General features: G+C 36.7%; 1 protein-coding gene across 4 annotated transcripts in view; it reads left to right on the top strand.

Moving 5' to 3' along the window:
• Positions 1-26,775, top strand: part of FOXJ3 (forkhead box J3) — a 145,953-nt gene that overhangs the window by 9,914 nt on the left and 109,264 nt on the right. For all 4 annotated transcript variants that reach the window (XM_043996004.1, XM_043996005.1, XM_043996002.1 and 1 more), the window contains exon 2: positions 17,030-17,090. In XM_043996004.1, coding sequence (XP_043851939.1) covers positions 17,047-17,090 — 44 coding nt within the window. In that variant the 5' untranslated portion in view covers positions 17,030-17,046. The remainder of the gene's footprint in view (positions 1-17,029; positions 17,091-26,775) is intronic.

Below are 26,775 nucleotides of genomic sequence, written 5' to 3'. Positions count from 1 at the left end.
TTACTGTGCCATACTGCAGTAGGGTGGGGAAGTAGATTTTCTTGTAGTTTCTTCAAGAAATGAAAATAAAATGAAATTCTTGTGTTATAATACAGACAACTTGGTACTACAATAATAAATACAGTATTGTAATATCAGTTCACCTTTCTAAATTGCTTTATGGTTTATAATGTAGTTTATATACAGTATTATATTTGGCAAAAATTATTTTTTAATCCTTTGACCCTATCAGGAGAATTGTCCTAGTAATTATTGAGTAAATTTGGTTGACTTGCTTCAAATCTCTCCCTTAATCCATCCTCTTCACAGTTGCCAAAGTGATTTTCTTTTTTTTTAATCATAAAAGTATTTTGTTATTTTCTAGTTACATGTAGAGATAGTTTTCAACATTGGTTTTTAGAAGATTTCTGGTTCCAAATTTTTTTCCTTCCTCCCTTCCCTCCCCCATCCCCAAGACAGCAAGCAATCTGATATAGGTTATATATGTACAATCACATCAAACATATTTCTTCATTAGTTATGTTGTGAAAGCAGAATCAGAACAAAAGGGGAAAACCTCAAAAAAGAACAAAGAAAAACAAAAAAAGTAGAACAGTATGGTTCAATCTGCATCTAGATTCCACAATTCTTCGGAGAGTATTTTCCATCATGAGTTCTTTGGAATTATCTTGGACCATTGTATTGCTGAGAAGAATTAAGTCTGTCACAGTTGATCATCACACTGTGTTGTTGATACTGTGTACAATGTTCTCCTGGTTTTGCTCATTTCACTCAGTATCAGTTCATGTAAGTCCTTCCAGGTTTCTCTGAAATTTGCCTGTTCATCATTTCTTACAGCACAATAGTATTCCATTACATTCATATATCACAACTTGTTCAGCCATTTCCCAATTGATGGGCATCTCCTCATTTTCCAATTCTTTGCCACCACAAAAAGAGCAGCTCTAAATATTTTTGTATATGTGAATCCTTTTCCCTTTTTTATGGTCTCTTTGGGATTAAAGACCTAATAGTGGTATTGTTGTATCAAAGGGTATGCACAGCTTTATACCCCTTTGGGGGTTGGAAATTGCTCTCCAGAATGGTTGGATAAAGTGATTTTCTTTAAGCTCAGTTTTGACTAAATGATTCTCCTACTCTGAACTCTCTCCTCTGTTTTTAAAGCTCTTCACAACCTGGTCCAACCTTGTTACTTATATACATCACTCCTTTCCCTAGAATGGCCTTTTTGCTGTGTTATGTGCAACATTTCCATCACTTGTCCTTTTTCCTTTGTACTCCCTCGTCTCTAGGCCTGTAATAGACTTGTTTATCACCAAAGGTTTTGACACTATCTAATGGTTTGGAATCATCAGTAGATAATTATTTTATCAGTAGAAATGACTTTAAAGAAGATGCATTACTGAATGCTTTCCCACTACAACCCAGAGGACTATGGGACATTTCTTTTTGACTTGCAGCTGAAATCTGTGTTGTTTTCTCTATTAAAATGGGAGCTCAGGGACAGATAGGTGGTGCAGTGGTTAGAGCACTGGCCCTGGAGTCAGGAGGACCTGAGTTCAAATCCAGCCTCAGACACTTGACACTTACTAGCTGTGTGACCCTAGGCAAATCCCATCTTATACAGGAAACTTGTCCTAACCCCTCTTAATTCTAGGACCTTCCCTCTTTTTATTATTTTCCTGTTTATCCTGTATGTGGCTTGTTTGTGTGTGTATATATATATATATTTATTCACTTGTCTCCTCCATTAGATTGTGAGGTAAGTGAGGGCAGGGACTGTCTTTTTTTTTTTTCAGGGACTGTCTTTTGCCTTTTTTTATATCCATAGTGCTTAGCACAGTGCCTGGCACATAGTAGGCACTTAATGTTTATTGTTAATTGACTAAAGTTGATATACTTGTATTAATCTGAGTCTCTTCTTAATTGTCTGCCATCTGGCTTTCTACTTAGTCATTCAACTGAAACTGCTCTCTCCAAAGTTACTAATTCCCTCTTTGTTGCCAAATCTAATGGCCTTTGTCTTTCTCGACCTCTCTGTAGTCTTTGACACTGTTTCATCACTTTCTCCTCCTTGTGACACTGCTTTCTCTTGGTTCTCCTCCTATATGTTTGATCTTTCCTCATTCTCCTTTGCTGGATCTTGCTCCAAGCCGTTTCTGCTAAAAGTCGATTTTCTCCAGTGATTAATCATAGACCCTCTTCTCCCTCTACACCATTTCACTTGATGATCAGTTCCCATGAATGATTCTCAGTTCTGTTTATTCAGGCTCAACTTCTTTGCTGACATCTGGTCTTTTCCAATTGCCTATTAGACATATTGAACTGGCTGTCTTATAGATATCTTAAATTCAACATGCCCCGAACTGAATTCATTACCTTTCCGTTCAAATCATCCCATCTTCCTTCTATTACTATTGAGGGTACTACCATCCTTTAAGTAAACTCAGTCATTAAGTCAACCTAGTTGTCATCCTCTAATCTTCACTCTCTTTTATCCTGGCTCCAGTCTAATCAGTTGCCAAGCCCTGTTGATTCAGCCTTCATGAAATCTTTCCTTTAACTCCCCCTTCTTTCTCCTGACACTGTCACCATATTGGTGCAGACTCCCATCACCACATGCCCTGAACTATTACAGTAGTCTTTTTAGGTTGTTCTTTCTATCTCAAATTTCTCCTCATTCCTGTCCATCCCTCTATTTAGCTATCAGAGTGATCTTTCTAAAATATTACTCCCCTATTCATTAAACTCCAGAAGCTTCCTATTCTGATTTAAAATCCTTTGGCTTTTAAAGCCTTTTATAACCTGGCCTCCTGTTGGTTTTCCTCAATTGTAAAGTGGAGATAATAATAGCACCTACCTACCAGGGTTGTTGTGAGGATCAAATGAAATGATAATTGTAAAGGACTTAGTGCAGTGTCTGGCACATAGATATATATGAATGTTAGTTATTAATATTGTTATTATATTGTATACATTGTTTTCATTTTGTTCACTTCATTTTGCATCAGTTCACCTAAGTCTTCCCAGGTTTTTCTGAAACCATTTATCTCCAATTCTTAAATCACAGTCTTATTCCATTGCATTCATATACCATAACTTGTTTAGTTATTTCCCAATTGATGGGCATCCCTCATTTTCCAATTATTTTCCACTACAAATAGAACTGTTATAAATATTCTTGTATATGAGTCCTTTCCCTCTTTCTTTTCTTTCTTTGGTGTATGTACATAGCAGAAGAATTTCAAGGTCAATGGGTAGAGAGTGTCACTGGGAAATTGGTTGTGGTGGGGGTCCTTAGGTATTCCTCTTTAAAGAATTACACCCTTTCACACACAAATCCAATTAGAATAGGAAACTAGAGAAAGGAGACAACAGAGAAGCCAAGGACTTCTCTCAAGGGGAGATGGTTTAGAGATGATTCTCTGAGATACTTGTCTCTTTGAACAGGAGAAAGGCAAAAACTTTTATAGATGGAAGATGGAGTGACCACCTGACAATGGAAAGTTCCCTTTGGGAGTGGGAAAGCTTGAGTGAGGAGTGGTGGTCCTGACTTTTGAAGTTATCTCTGTCCTTTGGCACCAACCAAGCAGCAGCCATGTCTAATGGGCTTATCTCCCTTACTTCTCAAGGTGTGTCTGTCCTTTCGTTTCTCAAGGAGAGTTACCTCAGACCCATGTCTTTTAGTTTAGCTGGCCAGTTTAAACTTTAATAGTATCAAATTACTTGATATGTCCCAACGCCATAACAGACGGTTTAATTATTTTTGTGACATAATTCCAAATTGCTTTCCAGAAGCCTTGTACTTGCTTACAGCTCCATTAACAACGCATTAGTGTACTTGTTTCCCACAGCCCCTTCAGCATTTATTATTTTCCTTTTTGTCATCCCAGCCAAGCCTGATACATGCAAAGTGATACCTTTTAAAATTTACATTTCTTTAATTGTTAGTGATTTAGAGTGTTTATCCATATGGCTATCAACTTCTGGAATTTTCGTTGGCTCTCATGCCTGGAATTCTCTCCTTTCTCAGCTTTGCCCCCTAGCTTCTCTCAGCCAAAATGACTCCTTCAAGAAGCCTTTTTCTTTGAGACCACACGTAGTTGTTTGCACCATTTAATTACAGCTTCCTTGAGGACAGGGATTGTTTTGGCCATTTTTTGTATTCCTAGTGCTTTACACTGTGCTGTGCCTGGCAGCAGACAATGTTTGTTGACTTACTTTTCAGATAAAGAATTTAAATGGTTTTTGAACCTTTTGGATAAAAATATTAAAATGTAATACCTTTGTATTAGTTTGCATAAACAATTGACATTGGGGAAGATGGAAACTTACTTTTGTGGTAAGAAAAAAATGAAAGTTTTTTAACAGTCGGTTAGGATAACTGAAAGACACCAGTTTTTAAGGACCACCCTTTCGGGGAGGAGACCAATGGCATGAGCTACGCACGCCAGTCCGCCTGCTGCGCACCTCAGACTGCCTGCTATGCACTCGACTTCTGGGGTGGGAGCTTAAAAGGCAAGGAGAGAAGGGAAGTGGGGATTTTTTTTTCCTGCTCGGCTGGTCTCCTGACTGCGCTGCACAGGCTGATGCTGATGAGAGTTCGACTGGGCCTGGCTCGAGGTTAGCAGCAGCATGCGCTTGACACGGTCTCTCTCTCTCTCCCCAAAGGTGGCCTTCGGCTTTTGGTGAGTTTTACACGGAATATAGACTAAGCTTAGACTTAAGACGATTTGTATTGTATTTCTACTTTCCTATCCTTCTAATCAACATCACCTTGTGACTACCATACAATAAAAGCTCTAACTAGAAAACCAGAAGCTTCTTCCATTTACTAGTCTGGGAGATAAATTAAGGGAAAGGTTAAAGAGGGGAGATTTATGATCTAATATCCAATTTTAAATCTCACACTTTTGAAACAAAAAAATCTTTTTATAATTGGTAGATTGGATTGATAAATGAGTATCGTGATTATTTAGTAAGTAGCACAGTCAAAAATGCACTTCTTCCTTTTGTAGGAATGTATCTTGGTTAAAAGATGTTTTTTCACCCCTGACAGCCATTCAAATCCAAGTATTGAAATAAAGTAATTCTAGAACCATATACAGTGTATACTTTATGAATAAAATATGTTGGGAATATGTAGTAAAAATTTTTTTTTTATAATTAAAAGGATTGTATTTTTTTTTTCAGATGTGTCTTATGCTTTTGTGACCCCATTTGGGGTTTTCTTGGCAAAGACTGGCAGCTAAGGTTGCACAGTGGTTAGAGTGCTGGGCCAGGAGTCAAGAAGACTCATCTTCCTGAGTTCAAATTTGGCCTCAGACACTTAACTGGCTGTGTGACTCTGAGAAAGTCACTTAACCTGCCTCAGTGTCCTCATCTGTAAAATGGCAAACTACTCCTGTATCTTTGCCAAGAAAACTCCAAATGGGGTGATAAAGAGTCAAACATGAGTGAAATGAGTGAACAGCAAAACAGCAGCTGGCAAAAATCCACTGGGCCACCTACCTGTGCATGATCAAAAAGGTTTGGAAGCCACTAATCTAGCAGGACTACTAGTCTAGCCCTGACCATGAATCCTCTCTATAACAGTTCCAAAGTGGTCACTTAACCTCTGTTTGAAGCCATCCATGATGAGGAAACCATTATATCCTAAGGCAGTGTATTCTACTTTTGGACCAAAAGATCCAAAAGGACCTTATTTTGTTCCAAAAATCGAACTCTGCAACTTCATTACTTCTAGTTTTGTTTTCTGGGGTCAAAGAAAACAAGTCTAATCACTCTTACACAAGACAGTTCTTTAAAACAGCTATCATATCTTTCACCATAACTGGCTGAGACTTCCTCCTCACCTTTTTATTCTCTAAGTAATATAACCAGTTCTTTCCCTGATTTCACCATCCTGGTCATCTTTCTTTGAATGCGTTCTATTTTGTCAGTTTCCTTAAACTGTAACACCCAGAATTGGATGTAATGCTTCATATTTGTTTTGACCCAGGGTAGAATACAGCAGATTTTTGTTCTGGATACCATGCTTTTGTTAATTACAACCTAATATCCCATAGCTTACTTGTCTAAAAATTACCATCAGCAGCATTGAACATGAAGGGGAGCTAGCTATACATAGTGTCTGATTTGGAAAGGCTTCTATTTTAATAATAATATGACCTTACATTTAAATGTTTTATATTTTACAAAGCATTGTCTCATACCCTTGCTCATTTAATTATTTTATTTATTTATTTTTGTGGGGCAATGAGGGTTAGTGACTTGCCCAGGGTCACATAGCTAGCTAGTAAGTATCATGGTGAGGCTGGATTTGAACTCAGGTCCTCCTGAATCCTTTATCCATTGCACCACCTAGCTGCACCCTTGCTCATTTCATTATGGGACAGATATGAGGAAACCAAGAGAAAAGCTAAGGATTTTTATAGGAATATTCAGTTAGCTAACATAAGGCAGAATTGGAATATAGCAATTTTGATTCAACTTTATTTTCTTTTCATTGTATCACTTAAAAATTGTGAGAATATTTTGCTCCTTTATAATCATCTTATGCCTGTAGCCAGTAATATTCACCCTTCAAACATGGTTGTTAGAGTGTCATTGTCATATTATCAGATTGGCAGTGCAGCCTGGTAGAATAGCAGTTTTAGAGCAGGAAGTGACCTCAGAGCAGGGCTTCATGAATAAAGTTCAAACTGTTAGCCTGGAATTCAGAGCTTTCCACAACCAGTGTCACATTATTATTCTAGCTTTTTTTTCATGTAATTCCTCTTGTGTTCTATGTTCTGGCCAAATTCAAATTGTATGATGCTTCCCCATGTAGTAAGACTATTGGAATTTGTCAGACCGATTGCGATGGGCCACACCTGGCCTGCCCTGAGTGATGTAAGCTGCTGATGTCAGCAGGAGAAACCACTCTCCATAGGCAGTTTTGAAGGACTTCCCCTTTTGGGGGAGGAAGAGTAAATGCTCGCTGAGGGGAGCTCAGTCTCATCTGGAGTGACTCACTTTCTCTTCTGGTGTGAGCAGCAGGAGCAGACAGTTCTGTGGGCCCTGGTTGCAAAGCTGGCTTTCCATTGAAGCTACGGACCCCAGGTGGTGAGTGAACATATGAGCCCTGGGGCAGCTAGGTGGCACAGTGGATTGAGCACTGACCCCGGAGTCAGGAGTACCTGAGTTCAAATCCGGTCTCAGACATTTAACACTTACTAGCTGTGTGACCCTGGGCAAGTCACTTAACCCCAATTGCCTCACTAAAAAACCAAAACCAAAACCAAAAAAAAACATATGAGCCCAGCTCTTTTGAATTAGCTGAACTGGAAGCGAGTTTGGGGTTTGTATAGACTTAGGTTAGAGTTAGGAGGATTATCCATATTTCTTTTTCCCTATTCCCTTGTCTTTGATTTTACTAATTTCACCTTTGCTGGTTATTTTATTCCATTAGATAAAACCTGATTCGTTTGGAAAAGAGACTGTTAGGCTCCTTTCTTATTGGCCTGGGAGAAATATCTAAAAAGGCAGTTCGGAGGGGAGGGAGTTTTTGGACCTAGAGGTGTCCCTCATTATTTCCAGGACCCCAATATTATGGTGAGCCACTCAATTAACTCTCCATATGTTAAATTTAGCCCTCACACCCAATACCTTGCACTTTGCTATTTCATATGTGTAAATGCTTTCTCCCTTGCTGAATAGCCTTTTTAGCCCCATTCAAATGCCACCTAGTCCATGAAATCATTCCTGTTACTCCCCATCAGTAACAAGCTTGTTTAGACCACAAGACCAAACTTTCCCCTTTTTGTGTTTTTCTAATATACATATCAGATAGGAGTATATACATGCTTAATAAATGTGAATTATCTTTTTATGCAAGTATATATGTATATGTATAAATACACATATAAAGGCTTACTAAATGTAATTTCTCTGTATATATGTGTGTATGTATATATAATATATACATGTTGATATTCTAGTTTAGTAGTATTATAGAGAAGCATTGTTGAGTCATGGATAGAATTGGCTTTAGAATCAGGGAAGGCCTAAATTTCAGTTCCCACTTCTGACACATACTGGCTGTGTAATTTTGGGCTCAGTCCTTTAAAGACTGTAAATTTTAGACAAATGCTGATTTTCATTGGTAAAAGGAGTGTCTTCATTAGGAGTACTCCATGTCAATGACATGACAGGTCTAGAACTTTGCTCTACCTTCTGCCCTCAAAACAAAAATAATATACTTAACCTAAGTTGTTTTCTTTACTTCCACTAGACTCTGAGTTTTATCAGGGTTGGGAACCATGTAAACTTTGTAGCTTCCCCAAGATAGAGATGTCACATGGGTCCCACAGCACTTCTGAGGCCCACAATTTCTTGAGTGCTGTTTGAACCAGATTAAAATGTAACTGGGGAGAAAGAACTGATATTGATTGAATACAGACTGAAGCATACTATTTTCCACATTCTTTCATATTTTTTTTGCCTTTTATTTGAGTCTTATACAAAATTAATAATATGGAAATGTTTTATGTAATTGCACATATATAACCTATATCTGGTTGCTTACTGCTTTGGGGAGGGGGCAGGGGAAGGAAGGAGGGAAAGAATTTAGAACTTAAAACTTTAAATAAAAATGTTTAAAAATGTAATTGGGGGGCAGCTAGATGGTGAAGTGGATTAAGCACTGGCCCTGGATTCAGGAGCACCTGAGTTTAAATCTGGCCTCAGACACTTGACACTTACTAGCTGTGTGACCCTGGGCAAGTCACTTAACCCCCATTGCCCCACAAAAAACAAACATCAAAACAAAAAAAATGTAATTGGAAAATACTTTAACTAAATAAAAATATGATAGATAAAGCCTGCAGGGATACTTAAGCTGTTTAGTGGCACTGTTTATATTTGAATTAAATACCACTGTCCTAAATATACAACATGTATTAGGCTTTTGAATTGAATTGAACCTAGATATGGGAGAGAATGAAATTCTTTTTTCCTCCTGTGGTTCTTCCCCCCTATTACATGTAAAACCAATTTTTAACATTTGTTTTTTAAAATTTTGATTTCCAAATTCTTTTCCACCCTTCCTATCTTCCCTCTTCATTGAGAAGCAATAAGATTTAGGTTATACATGTGCAGTCATGCAAAACATTTCCATTTTAGTCATGTGAAAGAAAAGATTCTCCCCTCCTCAAACCCCAGCAAAAACAACCACTAAAAAAAATACCCAAGAAAAAGAAAGTTTTAAAAAAGTATGCTTTGATCTCTACATCAATTCTTTCTTTCTATGTAGGTGGATAGTATTTTTTTCATGAGTCATTTGGAATTTTTAGATCACTATATTGCTGAGAATAGCTAAATCACTCACAATTGATCATCATACAGTATTGTTAATGTGTACAGTGTTATCCTGGTTCTGTTCACTTCATTTTGCATTAGTTCATGTAAGTCTTTTCAGGTTTTTCTGAAAGCATCCTGCTTGTCATTTCTTATAGTGCAGTTGTATTCCATCATAATCATATACCCAAACTTGTTCAGCTATTTCACAGTTGGTGGGTATTCCCTCCATTTCTAATTCTTTGCCCCACAAAAAGACATTTTTGTACATATTATTTGTACAAATATTTTTGTACATACAGGTTGATTTCCCTTCTTTTTAAAAATCTCTTTGGGATTCTGACCTAGTAGTAGTATTGTTGGGTCAAAGGGTTTGCAGTTTCATAGTCCTTTGGGCATAGTTCCAAATTGTTCTCCAGATTGGAGAAATTTTCTAAATGCATTTCAGCCTGATCATCTGTTCAATTTGAATCTAGCTCTTAATTGAAGGGATTCTGATCTAGTTGCATGACATAAATTTTTTGAATACTTAAATGTTTAAAGTTAAAACATTTTAAAATAATGCTTTAGTTTTCCCAATTGTATGTAAAAATAATTTTTAACATGGTTTTTAAAATTTTGAGTTCCAAATTCTCTCCTTCCTCTCCCTTTTCTCTTCCCCTCACCCTATGGTAAGCAATTTGATATAGGTTATACATATTTGCAGTCATGCAGAACATTTCCATATTAATCATGTTGTGAAATAAAACTCAGACCAAATTAAAAACTTTCAGAAAAAAATTTAAAAAGTGAAAAATAGTACAGTTTGATCAGATTCCATCAGTTCTTTGACTGGAAGTGGATAGCATTTTTCATTGTGAGTCTTTGAGAACTGCCTTAGATCATTGTATTGTTGAGAATAAATAAATCATTCACAGTTGATTATTGTACCATTTTTCTGTTACTGTGTACAATGTTCTCCTGGTTCTGCTCACTTCACTTTGCATCACTTCATCTAAGTCTTTCCAGTTTTTTCTGAAATCTGACTTTTTTTTTTTTTTAAGTGAGGCAATTGGGGTTAAGTGACTTGCCCAGTGTCACATAGCTAGTGTTAAGTGTCTGAGGTTGGATTTGAACTCAGGTCCTCCTGAATCCAGGGCTGATGCTCTATCTACTGCACCACCTAGCTTCCCCATACAATTTCTTTTTCTAATTTGGGATTATTTAAGTATTCTATTTCTTCTGTTAATCTGGAAAATTTATATTTTTGTAAATATTCATCCATTTTGCTTAGATTTTCAACTTTATTGGTATATAATTGGGTAAAATACCTCCTAATACTTGCTTTAATTTCCCCTTCATTTGTAGTGAATTCAAGCTTTTCATTTTTGGCCCCATGCTTTCAGCTGTAGCTCCAAGAGGCTGTAGCATGTGCAGTGGCCACACCCCAATAAAATTGTCTCGCCAAATGGACTAAATCAGGTTGGGTATAACAGGCCTCAAACCTGTTGGTAAATTAGGGGGATGTCTATCTCAAGCATGTGAAGATTTCCTCTAGTGGAGTGAGCAGATGAAAACAGTTTGTTCCAAAAGTCATGAAGGCAGCTGAAGCAGGCACTGTGGTGTATGTACTTAAGAGTTTGGTCAGACATCAGGGTTGTCAAGGACATCTACTGATTCCTCAGCCATGACTGTTCATCTTGACTTTTGTCTTGCCACTGGACTTTAGTGACTCTGGGAGAGTGAGATTGATGCTTGTGCAACTCTGCCTCACTTAAATCTAATTCATATACAAGTCAAGACATCACCCTGTGATGTCATTGGTCCTTTTCAAAATGAAGGAGGAACAATAGCAACAGTAGCTCTTTTATGTGAGATAATTCACCCCTTTCTACCTTTCTCTTCCTCTTTCTCCCAGTGCATCTCTATTTTTCATCTCAATTTAAAAAAATCTTCCCATCATATTCAATTCACACCTGAGCCCTCTGTCTATGTATACTCCTTCTGACTCCCTTAATAGTGATAAAATTGTTAAGGGTTTTGATCTTGTTGCCACTTATTTATTTATTTTTTTGCTAATTTTCCCAGTCTATTTATTGACTTAATTTTATGCTAGAGGCAAACGCTAAGACAAAAACTGGAGCTACCTAATGTTGATGGCTTTCTTAAGGAATTTAGCTATGAAGGGAAGGGCATATTTGGGACTATAGCTAGCAGGAATTGTTGGAACAAGTGAGAGTGGGGCACGGGGCAGGACTGGATTTGGGTGGGCTTGTTTGTAGGTATCAAGGAAGCAGCTAGTACATTGAGAAAGATTGGATATTAGTGAGAAAATAGAGATGATAGAGGGAGAAATACACTGCAGTAGACAGGAGAGTATGAGATCAAGCATGTAGTAGAATTTGCCTTGGGAGTGAGAAGGACCGTCTCTTCATGTGAGATAGGAATGAAGGAAAAAACAGTGGGAGAAGATGGCTGAGTCATGGTGAGAGTGAGACGAGAGAAGAAGGTGCTTTTGGGGATGGCCTTAGTTTTTTCAGTGAAGAGTGAGTCAGGGTCTTCAGCAAAAGGGAAAAGCTTGAAGAGGAATGAAAAGGTTTAGAATAGGTGTTGTGATGTGTAGGATATTGAATTGATTGGGGAGACGTAAAATGATTGCCTTTCCATAATTGATGTTAAATGCAGTCCTCGTGGTTTCGTGATTTTCCTTATCTCCATTTAGCAGCTTTTGAGTAGTATTGAAGGTAGTGAATAGTGAGAGTAGTCCATGATTGTGGTTTGACAAGGGATATCTAGTGGTAGGGAAGGGGAAAAATATAGAGGATTTCATTGAATTCATCAAGGGGGCTTGATGGGGGGAAGAGATGAGAGCATTGCCAGTACAGGAGTCATAACCTAAGAAAGAATTGAAGGGTGGAGGGACTGGAGGACATGGTGAGGATGAATGAAGAATATGATTAGAAAGCTGAGGGAAAGATCAAATTATAGAAGATTATTATCAAATAAGTGGTATAAGATATACCATTATATAATCTTAATTTCTGTCTTAATGTTTTCTAGTTTTTCATGCCTCTTTTTTTGGGTGGGCAATGAGGGTTAAGTGATTTGCCTAGGGTCACACAGCTAGTAAGTATCAAGTGTCTGAGGCTGGATTTGAACTCAGGTTCTCCTGAATTCAGGGCCATTGCTTTATCTACTGAGCCACCTAGCTGCCCCAATGTTTTCTAGTTTTTAAATTGACTAATCTCCTTCCTTCCCTCCCTCCCTTCTTTCCAAAATGGTTTAGTGATAGAGAATTTCCCCCCAGGATTGCTTTGGCTTTATTCCAAAAGTTTTGGTATATTTTCTCATTGGCATTTTCTTATTTGATAGAGTTTCTTTTATATTTTCACATTGTGATGTTGTTTCTACAATTTGTTCTTTGACCCACCAATTCTTTGGGATTGTTATTTAGTCTTCATTTAATTTATAGCCCTTCCTTCCAAGGCCCTTTATTGAATATAATTTTTATTACATTGTAGTTAGTAAAGGTTGTGTTTAGTCCAATTAGGGATTTTTGACACAGGTGCCTAACACAGCTGAGAAAAATGTAAGTTTTTTTTCAATTTTCAATTTTTTTTTTTTTAGTGAGGCAATTGGGGTTAAGTGACTTGCCCAGGGTCACACAGCTAGTAAGTGTTAAGTGTCTGAGGCCGGATTTGAACTCAGGTACTCCTGACTCCAGGGCCGGTGCTCTATCCACTGCGCCACCTAGCTGCCCCTCAATTTTCAATTATTAATTCCCAGAGATCTGTCATGGCTGACTTTCAAAAAAAAAATTCAGGTACTTATTTTTCATGTTTCTCTTTTGGTTAGATTTGACTAAGTAAGTCTGAGAGGGATACATCAAAATTATCAACTCATAATTTTATTGTCTCTATTTCTTCCTGTAAATCAGAACCTTTCTTTAAGTATTTATTTAGATGTTATGCCATTCACTGCATATGTATATTAATATGTTAAACATTGATACTTATTTTCTGTGTTGCCTTTAAGCATAATATAGTTTTGTTTTTATCTCTTTTAATCATATCTATTTTTACTGTTAACTTGTTTGAGGTCATGATTGCTAGTCTTCCTTTTTTGAGTTCACTTGAAGTGTATCGATTTTGCTCCAACCCTATATTTTAACTTCTGAATGTTTGAAGTGTGTTTCTTGTAAACAGCATTGTTGAATTCTACTTTATAATTTGTCTTATGGATGGATTCTTCCTATTCACATTTACTGTTATGATTGTTAATTGCAGTAGAAAATTTGTCAAAAATATGAACCTTTGATGCAGAGAGATGCTCAGGGTCATGAAAAGCACTGTAATTTACCAAAGACAGTCCATTTAAGCTTTTTCTTTTTGTGCAGTTATTGGACCAGCTTCATTGTCTAGCTCTAGTGTCCAGCCTGGACAATAGACGGTCTGCATTCACTTGGTTCATTCTCTACTAGGTTAAAGAAACAGGAGAATGATTGATAGATAAAGTAATTTCTGTTAGGATATTCTCAAGGGCTATATCTAGGTGTATGAAATTGTTTTATGGACCAAAAATGTCAAATGTGCTTCATGCATAAATTGTATGGTTAGGGGTTTCTGGGGAATAATGAAAGCTGCCAGCAATCTTTACCAGATTACTAATGGCAGATTGTTAGGCAGAAATTTGGAGAACACCACTTTAGCAGCTACTGTATGAGGAGAACATTACTCATTCCTTCCCTTTCCTATTTTAGATTGTGGGGTGTGTGGCTGCAGTAGGGAAACAAGTGGAAGCTGTTTTTGTGTGATAAGATGTTAACTCCCTCTGTTGGACTTGGGGTTCTATTTGGGCTCTTATATAAAATGATCTATGGATACTAGAGAAGGAGTGAGCGTTAGAGGCAGTGTTGGGGTTTTCTTTTCTTGTTTTTTTTTTTATGTCATTCTCTCTCCCTTTCAGCAAGTTTTTTCTCTTACTTATCTCTTACTTTTCTAGATTCTTTAACTTTTTCTGCCTTTTAACTTCGTAGAATGATATAATGTAAGTTAGAAGGTGTCTTAAAGCTCGTATAATTCAACCTTTTCATTTTGTAAAAGAGGAAATCTCTTGATTACTCCATTAGAAAATAATCTTAACTGCACTTCTCTTCTAACCACTATCTCATTCATACTTTTCACAGGCTAAACTTTTAAATTTGCAGCTGCTTCCTCCATTTATTCACCACTCCACTTCCTCCTTGAAAGTTTTACTTCTGTTCTCACCATTCAGTAAAAACTGCTCTGTTTCATGCTGCTAATGAGTCAAAAAAAATCTCTTCTTTCTCAGTTTGCACTCATGTGCTCCTGCCATTGATGGCTTTTTCCTTGTCTATTACTTTGGCTTCTTTTATCGCTTGGGTTTCTTAGTATTTATTTTTTTAATTTCTGGGATTATTATTATTATTATTTTTATTCGGGGTGGTGGTGGTAATAGTTTTCCTTATGTCTTGTCTGCCACAGTTCTCTAAAATTTATTTCTAGATTTTATATTTTTCTCCCTTTTGTGTTTGCTCTCTTTGGTTATTTTATCTCCTCACATGATTTTAACTGCCTCCACTAAGCAGGGATGACTTTCAAATCATAATTATAATCATGTCAAGGATTTGAGAAGAAATGATCTTGAGCAAGTTACTTCATCTTTCTGGGACTCCATTCTTTTAATTTATGAGTGTTCATTTCTGTAAAAGTTAGACTTTTAGATGATCTAATCTTTTCCAATTGTAAATCTATAGTCACCTTAATGCGTGTCTTAAATCCTTTGTATTGAGGAATTCTTATTAGAGGCAGCAACCTTCTAATTGGTCTTCTTGCTTCTTCTAGTCTCTTTCTTTCCATATAGTTGCCAAATTGACAGTCTGTGAACAACCATTTATTAAGTACCTACTGTGTTCCAGGCACTGTACTAAGTGCTGCGGATACAAATATTATAAATAAAACAATTTCTCCTACTAAAAACCCAAATTCCTTGTTCTCAAGGATTTTATATTTTAATGGGAGACAACAAAGACATGTGAGTATATACGGAACATATGCAAAGAGAATAAAATAAATGTAAAATAGTTAAATATTCCACATGATGCTGTTGGTACCAGATTATGTGGCTGCTTAATAATTTGAAAATAATCAGCATAAATCTAAAGTTGAATTAATTACCAGTAGTGACATGGGCTTGGAATAAATCAGAAATTTGTCCTGTGAGAAGCAAAATCAAAGACGACCACATAACAGGACAGACATATTGAGGAATCAAGGGGCTATTAATGTTTAGATTGACCAACTAGATTTCAGTAATTTAAGAAGTTACCAGGAAGGTCAGTTAGGCATGGCTACTGCCTGACCAGAGCTAGGAGACAGAGATGATCCCAGAAGTCAGGACCATTATTTTAAAAAAATCCCCCTTGACTCTCAGGAATAAAATGACAAGAATCCAAGCTTTTCCTACCCCATCCCACCCCAAAAGAGAACTTTCCAGTTTTCAAGTGGACACCCCATCTCTATAAAAAACTTTTGCCTTCCCTCTATTTGAGGAGGAGAATGTTTCTAAGCCCTCCTCCCCTAGGGGTAAAGTTTTTGACTTCCCACTTGGTCACTTTCCTAGTGCCAAATAAAAGATCATTTTAATTCTAATTGGACTGTGTATGAAAGTGAAATTCTTTATTGGGTAATACCTAAGGACCACCACCTCTTTCCTGTGACAAATAGGATACACATTGAGGACAACTCAGTTTGGTGCCTTGAGAGATTTTCCTCATAGCATAGTGATAGCATAATGGAAGTGACTATTCTTTTCTTTTTTTCTCCCTGACTATTCTTCTTAAGGAGATAGGTTGTTTTCAGTCAGTTCTTCTTTAAATGGAGAGAACTGGACAAAGAGAAGTATAAATTAAATCCATAGCAGTCAAGAGGATTCCAGTTTCTTACCATACCAACAGGAACGTTGAGTAGAGACACTAGGGTCAGAGCAGTAGTCCCTTCTGTATCTCTGTCCTTTGACTTAGTTAACCTGCATTTCCAGTTTGTACCTTCCCAGGACCATGCTGCTTTTGGACCAACCTCACTTGCTGTATTGTGCTCATCTTTCCATTTTCTAGCATGTTTCTTCTTACTGTTATCTATCATTTCTGTTTCATTTTGATATGTCCCTAATCTAAAGGGTATTTTTATAGAGTTTGTCAACCTGAAAATTATTAAAACAAGCAATATAACATAATTAAGTTCTATAATTGGGGCAGAGGAGTTGCAACTTGTGGTACCACCATAGCAAGTGCTAGGAGTACCCCAAAGATGGGAATTGGGGATAGTGTTTATATGGGGTACCAGAACAGAGAGAATCTAGAAACTTCCTTTGGGAGTTTCACTGGTTAAGTTCTTAAGGTAAGCTGTTTTATATAACTAGGAAAGGTAAAGAAAGCTTGGGACTCTTTGGAGGGGAGAGTTTGGAATATCTACAAAACAGAGTCCGGAATTGACAAAAATTTGGTCAGCCCTAGGCAATTCATTGGGGAATGGAGTCCAAGTCAGCATCTGTCAGTTCTTAGTAAATTATGTTTGTCAAATTATAATATTGCTTTAAAGAATTAATATTTCAGTTATGGTAATTTGATTTTTAATGACATTTGCTTTGGAATACTCATGTTAATAAGTATTCTTTACTTTCTCCCTTCTAGTTTCTCTTTGTGGCCAGATGGGTTTGTATGGACAATCCTGTCCATTTGTAACTTCATCAAGGTGAGTGTCATTTTTGGATTATGGCATTAAATAGTACTTAAAATACTATTTGGGAATATTTTACATACAGATTTTGTTTTAATGAGATTATTTTATTTTAATGGGCCATTGATTGGTATTTGGGATTACTTTATATACAGATTTTGTTTTAATAGGATTCAAGTTAGTGAAAATGTTCTTATTCAAAATGTAATCAGATTTTTTGTTTGCAAATGTCATTCTTTTTTTACTATAATTTTTTACTTCAAATCTTTATACAAGTTTGAATTAGAAAATGCATAAACTTAATTTGGATTTTTAATGCAGATAGTTAATATTAATAAGTAGCAGTTATTTAGTGCTTTAGGATAAACAAAACACTTCATAAAAATTATCTCATTTTATAGGCACAATTGTTATCCCCATTTTACAGAGTAGGTAACCGAGCCAGGTTGAGTGACTTGCCCAGGGTGAAACAGCTCATAAGTGTCTGAAGCCAGTTTTAAACTCAGGTTTTCTGGACTTCAGGTTCAGTGCTTTGTCTAAAAACTGTGCCTCATCGTTGCCTCAGGTTATTCAATTATCCCAGAGAGGTGTTAATTTTAAACTTGCCTTTTTTAGGGCAGTGTAATCTTAATATACAGACATCCTGAGTTTTGAACTAAGTTCAATCTTAAACTCTCCAACTCAAAATAAATCAAGTAGGGAATGAATTTTTATAAAATTCGGAACTTTTAACTTAGGGTAATTTTAATTAGGCTATATCCTAGCTTCTAAGACAGTGAGTCGTAACCCTAAATATGGATTGTGTAACTGAATGTAGGGGTAGTGAAAAATTTGGTGGTTTTGCATACCTATTTTATATACCCATGTACATGGGGTCATATAAAATTTTTTCTGGCCAAAAGGGGTCAAAAGTGGAAAAAGTTTAAGAAGCCCTGGGCTATATCATGCTAGATGATGACACCTACTGTTCACATATGATATTGCAACCTGCTTTATTAGGCACTATAGGTACCCACAGGTAGGATATGGAGGAGGAGATTAAATTTCTAAAGGCATTAAGAACAATTACTTTTGTCTAGAGCACAGGTGACATTTGGTCTACAGTGTTCATTTCTCAGCACCACATTTTAGGATAGACATGGGCAAACTAGAATTCATTTAGAGTAAGAATGTAACCAGGATGATGACAGGACTAGAGAACATGTCATACAAGGATCCATTGAAGGAATTAGGAATGGTTAGATTTGAGAAAGGAAGACTGAGAGGGAATTGACTCTAATTTTAGGCAGGTATAATGTTGGTGCACTGTCATAACCAACGTTGTCAGAGACTGGTTACTATTTTGTCCTTTTTTTCCCTTCTCAAGAAGTTTTTTTAATTTTGAAGTCTCTTGAGAAACTTCTTGCTGAGGGAATACATTTATAATTTTATAATGGAGATCATTGGGAAGTCAGTTAGGCAGTAAACATTTATTAAACCTTCACTATGTGCCCAAGCACTATGCTTGAGAGTTGTAGATATGAAAAGAGGCAAAAGATAGTCCCTGCTCTCCAGGAACCCAGAGTATAATGAGGAGAATCACCTTATGTTCTGTACAGAAAACCATAGATTATCAGGGTTTGAAGAGGACATAAAAGCCCAGTTGAGACTAGTTCCTTCAGAGTAGATAAGGAAATTGAGGCCAACAGGAAGTGAATAGCCCAAGGTTGCACAGCCAGGGGTTAGTGGTACTAAGAGTTAATGGCAGTTTTTTCTTTTACTCTTACCTTGACTCCTTTCTGTATGTATTTACTTTGTAAAGCAACTAATACCAGTCTACCACTGAAAAAAGATCTTGTGTATGTATAGTATCATCCAGGCCAATGAACATAATTTCCTTTTGTCTCCCGTTGTGCTAAAGCTGTTTTGGGAAATAACCAAGGCTCTTGGTCGCAGTATGATCTGTTTAGATTAGGCTGAAGAGTATCATGCAGCCTAAATAGTTAATGTTTTCTTAAATATTATGGACTACTGGCTTAGCATATCCATGATAGGATATCTTATAAGCTTATTTCCCCCATTGGGTGAGTCTTTTTTCTAAATACTTAAGGGAAGAGTATGTGATTGTGTGATTGTGTGTGTGTATAAGAAAAATGAAGGGAAAAAATTTAAGCTCCTTGGCAGAGATTTCAACTATTTTGTTTGAACATTTATAAGGTATTCTTAAGTTCAAGCCAAAGCTTGTATGACACTGGTTAAGTATTCATGTAATTATTTCCCTCACAGGATCATTTTTGGAAAGAGTCATGAGGGAGCCTTTGTTCTAGTCCCCGTTTTGCACTGACAGGAAAAGTATCATATTACATGAACATGACATAGATTCTTTTTACCATTTACTCACTGTTAAAACTTTATAAGCAATATTAGATTCTAAAACTCTTCTGGATTTAATGACAAATTGAGCATTTAATTCATAAACTGAAAAGCCTTGGAAAATATGAAGCCCAAGGATTCATATTTCCCTAATATGATATTTTTATTTAATGTTGTTCTGTTTCCAGACCATTGATTTACTTCCTTTTGACTCTTCAGAATACAAGACAGACATGGGTAGGAGACAAGAACAAAGAGCTTGAAATAAAGAGAAGAGGAATTTGGGGAGAATAATATAGTTTTTACTTTCAACCCCCTTCCCCCCATATGAAATAGTCCTCTCCAAGTGGGCACCAAAGTAAAGTTAGGACACTTGAAGTAACTTGAGATGCATTCATGATGTGTGAGTATATATTCACTCACACAAACACACCTACAAATATACACATGTACTTTTTATGCAAAAGACAAGTAAATTGTAAGTTTTAGTACCAAAGAAGTAAAGTTAAACTCAGATGGAGGATGACAAGTAAGAGGGTACAGATGTAAATGGTTGGCAAAGGGAGTGATTACATGGGTTAATAACAGGCTACACTAAAGATAGCCTGTAAGCTGGCAGAAATTGGAAGGGCAAGAAAGAATGATTGGTCAATCCGTTAAGTTCCATTTTCCTCAGCATTTGGGGAAACCTTTATTTTCTTCACTTGGTATTGGATGTTGGCTCATTTTTTGGGTGGGATAATTTCATGCCATTGGGAAATCTATGTGGAATTGAAAAAACAAGCTTTTGGTCTTCTGTTTAAAGGGATGAATGAGAACAGTGCAAAAGTTCTTGTAGTGACATGTTTTTTTAAATTTTTTTTTACAAAATTGCTCTTGGCAGCACTTTATTCTTTCATTAGATAGTATAGATAGTGTCCCATTTATAATGACTAGTTTTATATAATGAAGGTATTTATTTGGCAGGTGGTACATAGCAATTCTATTTTTTTTTAGTGAGGCAGTTGGGGTTAAGTGACTTGCCCAGGGTCACACAGCTAGTAAGTGTCAAGGATCTGAGGCTGGATTTGAACTCAGGTCCTCCTGACTCCAGGGCCGGTGCTCTATCCACTGTGCCACCTAGCTGCCCCTGCAATTCTATTTTAATACATCATTCTTTGGCTGTTAAAATTGGATGAAATCTTAGAGGTCATCTAGCTCCAATACCCTCATTAAACAGAAGAAAAAATTGGTAACCAGAGAGGGATTGCCCAAGGTTGCACGGTTAAGGGATAAGTTGTTCATGTGGATAGAACAAATTTAGTTTGACAAGAAATCCAGTGTAATGTGTCAAATATGCTTAACAAGGGATGTTATCCTTTTGGTATTTTACTCATACATGTTAACTTTTGAATACTGTTGATTAATCACCAGCACATTTTGAAAAACTTGCTAAGGGGGCAGCTAGGTGGCGCAGTGGATAGAGCACTGGCCCTGGATTCAGGAGTACCTGAGTTCAAATCCGGCCTCAGACACTTGACACTTACTAGCCGTGTGACCTTGGGCAAGTCACTTAACCCTCGTTGCCCCACCAAAATAAAAAACAAAGAAACAAAAACCCAAAACTTGTTCAGACTAATATCCAAATGTAGTATTTATTGAATATGTATCTAAATAAAAAGAATATAATAAGCTAGCAAACAATTCAGCATACCATTCTATACATTGACTTTCCCTTTTGATGAGTTTTAGATACTTTGAGACTGAATCTGGAAATTCATCCATGTGCACATTCTCTTAGCTGATACAGATGTTCTTCCCTCCAACCCTTCTACTCTCATACCTTCTCATTTGGAGTGATTTTTTAAAAATAAAAGTATTTTATTATTTTCCAGTTATATATAGAGATAGTTTTCAACATTTGTTTTTATAAGATTTCCAATTTCAAATTTTTCTCCCTCACCCTCTCCCTTCCCCCCCTCCCCTAGACAGCAGGTAATCTGATATAGGCTTTTTATATATATATATATATATATAATAACATTAAATATATTTCTGCATTAGTCATGTTATAAGAGAAGAATCAGAGCAAAAAGGAAAAACCTCAAAAAAGAAAAACAACAGCACCCAAAACATGAGAAATAGTACGGTTCAATCAGCATCCGTATTCCACAGTTCTTTTCTTTTCTTCTGGATTTGGAGAGCCTTTTCCATCATGAGTCCTTTGGAACTTTCTTGTACCGTTGTATTGGTGAGAAGAATCTAGTCTATCACAGTTGATCAATACATAATGTTGATGATACTGTGTACAGTGTTCTTCTAGTTCTGCTCATCTCACTCATCATCAGTTCATGCAAGTCCTTACAGGTTTCTCTGAACTCCTCCTGCTCATCATTTCTTACAGCACAGTAGAATTCCATTACATTCATATATCACAACTTGTTTAGCCATTCCCCAGTTGATGGGCAATCCCTCAATTTCCAATTCCTTGCCACCACAAAAAGAGCAGCTATAAATATTTTTGTACATGGGGGTTCTTTTCCCTTTTTTATGATCTCTTTGGGAAAAAGACCCCAAAGTGGTATTGCTGGGTCAAAGGGTATGCACAGCTTTATAGCCCTTTGAGCTTAATTATTTGGAATGATTTTTAAAGGGATAGCTTCTTAATGCTTCTAAGATACTATATAGATTTCAAAGGTTAGCTTCTAAAGCCCCTCATATACTGGCCCCAGCTTACCTTTCAGTCTTAGTATATATTCTTTTTTTTTTCCTTAGTATGTATTCTCGCACCCTTCGTTTCCTAGGATTTTGTGTTTGCCAGGTAGGTAGAACAAGTATTGCCATCTCGTTATATAGCTGATGAAATGGGCATAATTTGTGTGATTTAGCCAAACTCTGGTTCTAAATCTGTAGTTTTTAATATTACATTGATGTTGCTGGCCTCCCTAATGAGTTGTTTTGTATATTTCTACCTAATATATGGGGTTTTGTATTTTTTAAAAAATACAAATCTACCTATAGCATTTTGGGGGGGCGGGCAGGGCAATGAGGGTTAAGTGACTCGTCCAGGGTCACACAGCTATTGACAGTGCTCTGTCCACTGTGCCACCTAGCTGCCCCCCATAGCATTTTAAGTTCATTACAGATATGTGTTAAAGTGACCACAGTATGGTGGTGTTTAAAATCTTGTGTAATCACAAGAGAGTTACAAGAGACAGTTGAAATAAAAGATAGTAGGTAAACTTTTATTAATGATATCACTGAGATGAGACCCAATAACAGTGCTCCTGTGTTAGAAGGGTAGTGAAAGTGCCTATCTGGTAAAGGACACAGAAAATGTACTGGCTTTTTTGTTTTCAAGCGAAAGTTAATTGTGGGGGCAGCTAGGTGCTGCAGTGGATAGAGCACCCACCCTGGATTCAGGAGGACCTGAGTTCAAATCCAGCCTCAGACACTTTACACACTTGCTAGCTGTGTGACCCTGGGCAAGTCACTGAACCCCAATTGCCTCACCAAAAAAAAAGAAAGAAAGAAAGTTAATTGTGGTTGGGTAACCAGAGTGTTCACAATCTGAGATTAGAGAATAGAATTCAGGATGGTTCAATTAAACAAGAATTTATTAAGTGCCCATTGTGTTTAAGGCTGGAGTCACAAAGTTAAAAATGCACTCAGTCCCTGCAGGAGCTTGCATTCTTCTAGAAGGGGTACAAGGTGAGATTTCATCAGGGCAAAGGAGAAATAAAGGTGCAGTGCTATTGCAAAATTTGCAGGAGAGAACACTTTAAACTATGTTGGGGTGCATGAGGAATCAGGAAAAGCCTTGTGAAAGAGGCTATACCTCAGAATTGAAGGTAGAGGAGGATTCTGAAGGGAAGATGTGGAGGAAGTGTCAAACTGGAACTGGACAGGACTGCAAAGGGAATGGCAGCATGAAAAGAACTCTGATTCTGGAATCAAGGGATATGGGTTTAAATTTCCCTTCAGACACAGACCTGGTGACTTTGGGCAAATCATTTAACTTCTCTGGGCCTCTGTTTCCTTATCTGTAAAATGAGGCAGTTGTGGACTAGCTGGCCTCCAAGGTCCTTTCCCGCTCTCATTCTGTGACTTCCTGTTTTCAGATCTGTGTGGCCTGATGCCGTATATCTCTAGCTTTAAGGTACTACTAGACCTCTCTTTTGAGCTCATTAGCCATGGCACCTTTTATCCTATTGCTACCCAGTGTTAAGAAAAAGCCTATATATTGACTCTCTGATTCTTAGATTAATTTATTCTTTTTCCCCCCTAGGTTTCCTGAAATTGGTTACTAGTCATTGTTACTTTTAAATTCAGAGTTGATAAGAACTTGTCTAACTTACTGTTCATTATTCATAAGGTGTATTATAGAATCAGTTTTATTTCAGTTTAGTTGAACAAATTTTTATTAAGTTTCTGTTATGCGTAAGGCCTTGTGCTAGGGTTAGGGATGGGAATAGGGAATGCAAAGCTAAATAAGACCTTTAAATATTTTGTGATCTAGTTGTGGAGATTGGGGAATCACAAAGTAAATCTATATTTAGAATATTAAAAATGAAAGAGTTAGTCCCTTAGTGGACTCTTGGAGGATGAGTGGGATTTTAAGAAGTAGATTTGTTGATAACAACTGGCATTTATATTAGCATTTGCTTTTACAACACCCCTTGATGTAAGTGCTTTAGGTTTTATTATCTCCATTTTACAGATGAGGAAACTCAGACTTTGTGAGATTAAGTGACTTGTTCAGTGTTCACTTAGCTAGCAAGTGCCTGAGACCCAGAGTTCAACCCAGGTCTTCCAAGTCAGTCACTCCTTTACTAAACTGCCTTTCAAGAGGATGATATGGGGAGCAAAATCCTTTTCAATGGAGGTCCATTACAGCTATCGTATAATACAAAGAGCTCTTGACTTATGATCATCTGAGCACTTAACTTTTTTCAGCTCCTTCACTACTTCCCTCCTCTCTCTTCCTGAGTGAGTAGTTTCAAGAAAGTATGAAAATCAGAAACCTTTTGGGGAGACATGCTGGGGAGGAAGAGATGAAGGAGGGAAGAGAAACTTAAGAAGTTGACTAACATACTTTTTTGTGAATCATTTCCCTCCCCCCAAAGTATTTTCTCTCAACACTACCTGAAAACTTTCACATCTTTTTGTGAAATTATCCTAATGATACTAAAATGATCTTTTAAAACTATTAGTACTTATGGGAGATTAAGGAAGTAGATTTCAGTTATCCATACATAAATGTGGGTAAGTTGAATCAAATTGCTTTCCTAATGTGTAGTTGAGGGCAGTAAGATTGAGGGAATGGGAATTAAGGGGAAAGAGGTAGGTGATAAGTACTTTTGGAAAGTGGAGCCCTCCCACTTCCCAAATGTTATGGCACAGAGAGGGAAGATGTACTTAGAAGTTTTATCTTTTTGCTTTACCACATAGCCACCTACTCCCAAGATTTTAGATTTCAAACCAGTATCATATATATTTTAGTTGAGGTACATTTTTTTGGGTTAAACTACAATTTACAATATTATCTTTGTAGGAAAATACATAGCAAATTTCAAACAACTGACTTACAAATGAACTTTTAAAATAATTTCTTTTTAAGTTGGGAACTCGTGCGTGTGTGTATGTGTGTGTGTGTGTGTGTGTGTGTGTGTGTGTGTGTATAATTTTGCTGAAACTGGGTTAAAAGTAAAAAAATGTTTTCCATAACTTTTACTTGAATTTTAGTGATTTTTTTTTTAAAGGAAAATATAACCAATTTATCTTGTTAAGAAGTGATCAGCTTCTCATAGGGGCAGCTAGGTGGCACAGTGCATATAGCACTGGCCCTGGAGTCAGGAGTACCTGAGTTCAAATCTGGCCTCAAACACTTAACACTGTGTGACCCTGGGCAAGTCACTTAACCCCAATTGCCTCACTAAAAAAAAAAAGTGATCAGCTGCTTCTTAGCTAAATTTTCACGTTCAGAATTTCTCGTTTCTAATATTGCCGTTACTCTCCAACAGAATTTTGCAGTTTTTAAACTCTAGTACAGTGGAGTACAAATTAGCTGGGACAACATAAAATAATTAAATTTATTGATATATTCAATTAACCTTACAACTGTTTACATTTATAAAAATATAAAATGTGCAATATATCCTCATTTAAAAATAAATTTTACCGATTTTTTTATACATCACCATGTTTTCCCCTGTATCCACCTCCCCCTCCTAGATTCATCACTTATAGTAGTAATAATAATAACAACAACAATAACAATAATAATATGTTCCTACCCTTCTTGGAACATCCCCCCATACCAATCACTTTAAAGGCAGGGACCATTTCATTTTTGTCTTTGTATCCCTAGTACAATTCTTCTTGTTCATTTGTTTTTCAGTTGTATTTGACTCTGTGACCTCATATGGGATTTTCTTGGCAAAGATACTGGAATGGTTTGCCATTTTTTTTTTCTCCAGCTCATTTTACAGATGAGGAAACTGAGGCAGACAGGGTTAAGTGATTCATCCAGGGTCACACAGCTAGTAAGTGTCTGAGGCCAGATTTGAAATCATGAAGATGAGTCTTCCTGACACCAGGCCTGATACTATCCACATAATCCACCTTACTGCCCATGGTTTGTTACATGCTTAAAAAATTATTGTTGATTGATGAATTGATACAAGTTATATAACTAAGTGCTAAATTATGTAAGTAGTATTACTATAAATGATAAGCTATAGGAATTAAAGGGAAGTTATATTCGAAGTGGTAAGGACTGGAATACTTGGGATAGCAGAGGGACTTAGATTTAACAGATAAGGAGTTTTGATCAAAGAAATGGCCTGATGAAAGCAATGTTTATATAAAATGTGTATGGTACCAATATGTTGAATAGATTAGAGGGGACAGAGAGAGAAATTGAAGAGATAGAGATGTTATAGCAGTGTGATAAGTGGTGAGGCCTGGCATTTGACATTATTTCTTCAAGTTAAGAGCCTCACTCTGTTTTTCCCCACCATCTGATTTTTCCTATAATTTTGCATAGTTCACTGAAAAGCTTTTTTCTTAAGTTACCAGTAACTACTTGTATGTTTAAATAGGATTTTTCTTTTCTAAAATTCTTCTCCATATGATACCTCGTAAGATGTAAGATTTCTGTCCTTTCTGCTGTCATTTGGTGTTATACTCCCCCTCCCCCATTTCCCTTTCCACAATGAAAATGAACATTTCTTGAAAATGGAAGTTCTTTAGTCTGTGCTTCTCTACCATCATTAATCATTTTTTTGCAAAGCCCATGCACAAATTCTAAAAGATAAATTTAAAATTTTATTTATACATTAGTTCTTCAAAATATCATTTCTTGAGT

Source organism: Dromiciops gliroides, chromosome 3, assembly GCF_019393635.1.
Source record: "Dromiciops gliroides isolate mDroGli1 chromosome 3, mDroGli1.pri, whole genome shotgun sequence".
NCBI classification, from domain to species: domain Eukaryota; kingdom Metazoa; phylum Chordata; class Mammalia; order Microbiotheria; family Microbiotheriidae; genus Dromiciops; species Dromiciops gliroides.
Note: the sequence above shows the minus strand (reverse complement) of the source record. Positions and strands in the feature narration are given on the sequence as shown.